Source organism: Ruditapes philippinarum, unplaced genomic scaffold, assembly GCF_026571515.1.
Source record: "Ruditapes philippinarum isolate M1 unplaced genomic scaffold, ASM2657151v2 ctg11878_1_1_1_1, whole genome shotgun sequence".
NCBI lineage: Eukaryota > Metazoa > Mollusca > Bivalvia > Venerida > Veneridae > Ruditapes > Ruditapes philippinarum.
In genome coordinates, this window is record NW_026857547.1 from 11,024 (window position 1) to 18,455 (window position 7,432).

General features: G+C 29.9%; 1 protein-coding gene across 1 annotated transcript; it reads right to left on the minus strand.

The window, feature by feature from the left end:
* Positions 1–2,628: 2,628 nt before the first annotated feature.
* On the minus strand, positions 2,629–7,006 carry LOC132750124 (di-N-acetylchitobiase-like). Its single transcript, XM_060740065.1, has 5 exons — positions 6,800–7,006; positions 5,209–5,380; positions 4,754–4,851; positions 4,147–4,308; positions 2,629–3,715 (listed from the first exon to the last, which is right to left on the minus strand). Exons 1-5 carry the CDS (start codon positions 6,800–6,802, stop codon positions 3,656–3,658), a joined length of 495 nt encoding a protein of 164 aa, XP_060596048.1. The 5' UTR covers positions 6,803–7,006; the 3' UTR covers positions 2,629–3,655.
* Between the last annotated feature and the right edge of the window lie 426 nt (positions 7,007–7,432).

The following is a 7,432-nucleotide window of genomic DNA, read 5'->3' on the forward strand; positions in this document are numbered from 1 at the left end:
TAAAAATTTTTTTTTTTTTCCCAAGGGGGTTAGAAAAAATTTTTCCCTTTTTTTTTTGGGGCCCCCGAACCCCCTTAAATTTTTTGAAAAATTTTTAATTTTTATGCCCGGGGAAAATTTTTTTGGGTTTTCAAAACCCCTAATTCAAGAAAAATTGGGGGGTAAAAATGTTTTTAAACCAAATTTTAAAAATGGTATTATGCCCCCATTTCCCCCTGTTTAAAAATTTTAAAAAAAAACATTAAATTTTTTAAATTTTTTTTCCCTCAAAAATTTCCTTTTTTTTAAAGGCCCAGGGTTGGGTTTAAAAATTTTGGAAAAATTTTTCAAATGTTTTTAAAAAATTTAATTTAAATTTTTTTCAAAATTTTCCAAAATCAATTATTTGTTATTATTTCCAAACCCTTTGCCCCTTTTTATTTTTACAAATTCCTTTTTAAAGAAAATATAAAACAAGGTTTAAAAAGCCAAAATATTATTTTAAGGGAAAAAGCAAAAATAACCCCCTTTAACAAAAGCCCTTTTTTTTTAAATTTTAATTTTTTTATATATATTTCAAACTTCCCAAAAAAATTAAAGTAATGAAAATTAAAAAAATAGCAAATTTAAAATTTCCCTATTTGTTTTTTTCCTTTAAAAATTTGTTTTGTTTTGGAAATTTTAACAGTTGGGAGTTTTTATTGTTGGTTTTTTCCCTTGGTTTTAAAAAAATTTGTTTTTAAACCCCATTTAAAACCAAAACAGTCCCCAATAATAATTGGAAAAAAACCCGAAAAATTTTTTCCCTTTTTTTTTAGAGTGATAAAAGCCTTTTAAAGAAAAATTCAGGGAAAAAAGGGAATTTTTCCCGTAAAAATTTCCACCCCCTGACCCCAGGGGAAAAAAAAGATACCCTTTTTCCAAATTTTAAAAAAATTTTAAAATTTTTTTTTTTTAATTTTAAAAAAATTCCCAATTTATTTTTTTGCCCCTTTTTTAAAATGCGTATTGAAAACCCAATTTTTTTTTCCCTTTTTTTTTTTCCCCGTATATCACAAATTTTTTTAAGTAAATTTTCTGCTTTTTAAAAAGGGCCCCAAAAATGAAAAAATTTCTTTTTTTAAATAAGTCCCAAATAATTTAAAAAGAAATCCCGTTTTATAAAAAACAAGGCCTGAAAAGAAAACCCAAAAGGCCCTTTTAAAGAAAAATTTTCTAAAAAAACCCTTTTCCCTTTTAAAAATTTTATCGAATTTAAAATTTTTTTTAAAGTGGGTTTTTATTTTAAATTTTTTTTGTTTTCCCGTTTCCCCATAAAGTTTTGTTCCCCCTTGTTTTTTTGGGTTTAAAAAAGTTAATTTTTTTAAAAGATTTGTTATTGTTAAATTTTTTAACCTACAAAACCCCCAATTTAGGTTTTAAAAAAACATTGGGGGAAAAGACAAAACCCTTTAGGGGGTTTACCCAGGTTGATCCAGCTCGCAATTAGCTTAAAATAGTTTTCATTTACTATCAGTTCCGTCAGATCTGTAAACACAATGAATACCCCAGTACTTTCAGTACTTTGATTGATATTATTTGTCTCTATTCTTGCTATTGAAGGAGTGAATACCCTCTCTCTAATGAAGTTTGATACGTACAATCAATTAAAATATGGTATATCTACAATGTCAGCAGTTTTTATTAAAGAGTACCCTTGCTTCCGAAATAAACATTTTATTTCTATATTTTTTGTACTCATACATATGTAGATTGATGTACTATTTATTGAAATCCAAATATCAGTGCTATGTATTTTCTTTTAAAAGTGAGGTAGTGTAACAAAGTTTGAATAACAATTATCATTTCATGATTTGACAACCATATAACGCTTCAAACCGTACATTTACCGATGGTTTTATATAGACCAAACATCAAAATAAATATCAGTTGATCAGTTGATAAACATTTATACGAACATCTATCAACAAATTATCAATATTTTAAATTTAGTAAATAACAATGTCAAAATGTATATTTAATTTCATTGATGATTATTTCAGTACACTTCATAATTGTCTGCAGGTGTTATTTTTCGTAATCTGGTAGAGCGTCCCACATTTCTTTTACAGCAATGATGTCATCATGTTTTCCGCTTGTGTAATTCACACACTCTGTGTTCCACATCCCTACACCTCGCAAGTTTTCATCTATTGCAAACGTATATTTATATATATATTCCATTCTTTTAATGAAACTGCAAGAATCAGGTCTTAGTATTGACGTCCTAAATTGGTTCAAATCATATTTATCAGATAGACAGCAGCTTGTAGATGTCTCTGGTACTTATTCTTCCAATTCCAAAATAACATGTGGTGTTCCTCAGGGCTCAATCCTTGGACCCCTTCTCTTTTTAATTTATGTAAATGATATGTCAGCTGTGGTCAAAAATAAATTGCTTTTGTATGCTGATGATTCTGGTATCCTTGTATCTGGTAAAAGTTTATCTGTTGTTGAAAAGGCATTGACAGATGATATGGAATTGGTCAGCCAATGGTTAGTGGACAATAAGTTGTCATTGCATTTGGGTAAAACCGAGTCAATTTTATTTGGGTCCAGGCAAAAACTTAGGTCACAATCTAACCTGCATATAACCTCTTCTGGTACATCCATTGAATCAACTTCATCAATCAAGTATCTTGGGATTACTATAGACCAAAATCTGTCATTTTGCGCCATGGCCGAGTCTGTTCTTAAGAAGGCCAACTCTCGGTTAAAATTTCTTTACCGCAAGAAAGAGTTTCTTACTCAGCATACCAAGAAACTTCTGGTTATGTCTCTTATTCAGTGTCACTATGATTACGCATGCTCTGTTTGGTATAATAGCTTGACACAGTCTTTAAAAAATAAGTTACAAACTTGTCAAAACAAAATAATGAGATTTGTACTTGACTTGGACTCTAGAGCCCACATTGACCCATCCCACTTTAAGTCCCTTAACTGGTTACCGGTCCACAAAAGAGTTGAACAGATAATGTTGTGTCAGGTTTTTAAGATAAAAAATGGCCTATCTCCGGATTACATGTCTGAACACTTTATTTCACAAGATTCCATTCATAATTATAGTACAAGACTTAGTCAAAAGGGTGGATATTGTCTACCTAAGGTCAAAGGCCAGGGTTCTAAATCATTTGCTTTCTCTGGTATTAAATTATGGAATGATTTACCTGTAAAGTTAACGGAGATCAACAGGTTACAAAGTTTTAAGGTTGCCATCAAAAGTCATCTAATGAACAGTATTTAAAATTTTTTTTAAACATGTTTTTACATATTTCGGCTCAGGATTTTAAATTGTCTGCCATTTATCTTATTACAATTTTAGTAATGTGTTTTAAATCCTAGCTGTAAACAGGAGTATCATTAACTCAAGATTTGACTGTGATATACATTTTTATGATTTATTAGTATTCTTAAACATGATTATTTTAAGGTTTGCCTCTCTATGTCATGCCGCCAATACAAAGGACCACAATGGAAATAAGAGCTTTTTTGCCCTTTTTTGTGTTATCCTTGGTTTTGGTGAGCATGTCATAGTTTTACTCGTATGTGATATAGTATTTAATAATGCTCATTATTTTATCCTATGTTATATTGTCAACTATGTATATGCTTCCTTTGCCGAAATAAATCTATCTATCTATCCTAAACTTTGTGGATCGTCATAACGTATCTGATGCATAATGCCTGATGAAATATTCTAAAATGCAAGTCAATTAGATACACTAAATGAGTTGCAAGCGAAATCATTGATCATCACATAATGTAACGTATTGAATATTATACACTAATTGAAGGCACTTTATGCGTCAAAAGGGAATAAATATGTCCAAAAAAGAGCTAAATATGAGTTTTATAACTTGAAAAATATAGTTTAAGATTTTAGATACACATCACTTGGATAAAGTTGAGCTGAATTTTAGGTAGCAAAATGTAAACATAAATATTATTTGATTTTGATCAACAGTTTCCCGAATCAATATTGTATCTATATAAAATGCATCGCATTTGCAAAATACAGGAGTCGTTATCATTTGTCAAATAAATAAGTAATATCAGATACAAATGATGTTATTGCATTTTCGTTATTTAAACGGTCGCATAAAATATTTTAACGTTATGGAAGTGTACCTTGTAATTAAAGTAAGGTGTCATTGTAGATTTTTCAAATATACGTCCACTTGTAGAGTTTTTTAGTAGCTGTATTATAGTGTAGTAATTCAATTGACGTCCCGCTGCATCACTGCAATTAACACCACGAAATGGAACCTTCTTTAAGTAGCATTTGTCATCCTGAAATATTATGTCTCATGCTTATAACATGTAGTTCGAGGAATTTGTATCGATGAAAGAAAGTTTCTATGTTTGCTTTTGACGGAGCTTGGAGACTTGATAGATATTGCACTCATGAACAGATTCATTAAAAACGAGACTGCAATTTAAAACTATGCATTCATTTCTTTCCAGGGACCTCGCCCTTTCAAAATTTCGCTTACTTTTTGAACTAAGATGAAACAATAATCAAATAATTTATCAGTGTCGTCATCAAACAATGTTGAGGTCAACATAAACAAACACATTTGCTAAGACATAGAATCTTCTGCAGACAAGTATCTTCTGTAGACATTGACGTGTATTATATGCTTCTATTTAAAGTTTGTATATTGTTTGTGATTGACTTAGCGAAGAATTAAATGAAACAAAATAAAAATGATATGACAAATGATAAAAATCATACCTTGGTTAATGTCAAGCATGGGTAATAGTAGCCGTACCAAGGCACTCCAAGAATAAGCTTGTCAGACGATATTCCAATGTCCAGGTGTTCATTAACGCCTTTTATTAGAAATATAATAAACATGTATAATACTTCATCAGAAGAATGTTTACTATAACACTAACAACTAACTAAGCGTACAATTTCATCCATTTGACAATTCTGATAAATAGTCTACTGCAAATTTGTCGGTGCATATAGATTATGTGTACTGTCCTGACCTTTTCTATTACGTGCGGTAGATTTATTTTATGGGGAGATCATTTTTCAAAGGTTTTCATCAATAACTGGAATAACCATTTGTGAGAAAATGTGAACAGTTTAGCGTGAATGATCATCAACATTTGAGTAGTAGTTGTTTCATTTTTTAGTTATAAATATAAGGTCATCGTAAGATTTTCACAAAAAATTCATACCTTCCATTGTTCTATATAATCCGCTATTGGCATAAGCAATACATTCACCTAGTATTTGGCTTTGTTCGTCGTATGCCATAACAAAGAAATAGTCAGAAGCTTCTGATAGTCCCACAAAGTCGTAGTAACGTGAATCTATTCCAGCAGGAGAACACGCCACATCAACACTAATCTTAAAGTTAAAAAAGAGACAAATAGACAAGTTAAACAAGGATCGCAATATCAGTAAAAGAAGAAGCATTGCATGATTCCAACATCACTATCATAAAATATTATTCTTTTAGTAAAAGCATTTCAATTTCTGACCCAAGAAACTACAGAGGAATTTCTTGTCTAGTTATCTCTGGCTGATCAGTATTCACTTTTATAATTATGTATAATTATAATAAATAATTATATGATAATATGTTGGTGTTTCTTTTGACACCAACTATATCTTAGTGAGCACCCAAAGCAACAGTATGTTGTCTATTTAGACTAGAAATCACTTCAAGCACATATTCGCAATACCAAAGGATATTTAGCTATTTTCCCTCAAAAGAATGGTTCATGTTCTTTTTATTGAAATTATGTTAGCCTCATACGACAGTGATGTCAATGCAAATGAAGCTAGTTTTGGTAATTTGTGTAAAAGGTTATTTATGTTTATGGATATACTAAATAACGACATGGCATGAGGGTGCATCAGGAGACTATTACTATATATTTGTTATATGTCTGCGTAATTAAATATTGGTGACAGCTATTGTCAATGCATCAGTCTAAATATCCACGATAATGATACCAAATGTTACAAAAGTCAAGGTGATGGTGGAAGATGTCATTGGGCTATTAAAATAACAAAGTTATTTTGAAAAATAACAGTTATTTTCAAAAATTTCTGGTATTTTCGATGTCACAATAAAGCCGACCAATTAATCTTTCTGTTTAAGTAACAGACTGGTTTATTCATGAATAAATGCGTTCATTATATTTTTTTTTGAATCACGTCTTAATGTAGAAAAACCCTTTTATATAATTAATCATTGATCATAAAAGATCTTTATTGAAGTTTTGAACCGGCAGATATGTTAAAATGTCTAGCTTATACTACGTTTTCGTACTAAAAGATTTTTAACTCTTAGACTACCGAATATTAAGTTTGTTACAACTATACATAATGTCTTTAATTTTATACGAAACGAAATGTGCATTTCCAATTGAAGTTTAACTTAATTGAATGATGTACAATTATTCTGTTCTGATTTTGCGTTTGAATATTATTAGCCGCAATGCTGTTATGGTAAAAATATAATAGAAGCTGTAAAATATCTATTTACTTCACAATAGTTAAAATTTGCAGCATGTCTAGCTTGATGGGAGAACTTCTTACAACTTCGATATAGATCGAAGAATTATTGTGCATTCGAGCATTGTGCATTGCGCATATTGAGGGGCAAATTGTTTTTAGTCAAATGCCTAAACCACCCAGTCACAGATGCTCCTTGTGTTCAAGAAAAAGAAATAAATTTTGGTGATCATATAAAATGGTATTTACATTTTAAACAGGATAATGTTTAGTTTTTAACTTGCTAAGGAAAAGATACTTTACCATAGAAGATGGGAACTTTTCTCTAAAAGCTTGTCTTGTTTCCCTCACAAGATCTGTGTAACCATTGCGAAGTTGAGTTTGATTATGTAATATTACACGCTCGTAATCAAAGTTGATTCCGTCAAGGAAATTCTTATCTACAAAATCTAACTGTTTTTTTGTATCCACTGTGATCGAGCAGTTTGGTTAGTAAACACAGATGTCTCAACTCCTGTATTGTTTAATCTTGATAATATATATATTATAACATTTGGTCATGTTTTAATTTTTAAGAAAGAAATAAAAAAAATCTTCAATACAATTGTTGTGTGTTGAAATATTTCCTTATGGGCTAATGACGAATACACAAAATCTTTACTAAACGGAAACGGTAAAATTCCTACTTGAAGCAGCAGAATATTTCGATAATTCACTATTAGATTATTGAAAAAACTTGACACTTAAAATTGCTAATATATTTATAAATATATGTAACAAACCTCGTCAGCAAAATTTAATAGCAATTAAATATCAATTTTTGTTCATAAAAATATACAAATATATCCGTTTATTGTCTCGTAAGTGTAGTCAAAATATGTCAGTAAATAAAAATCTAAACTATAAAACATTAAATGTTTTGCTTAAAGGTTAAGC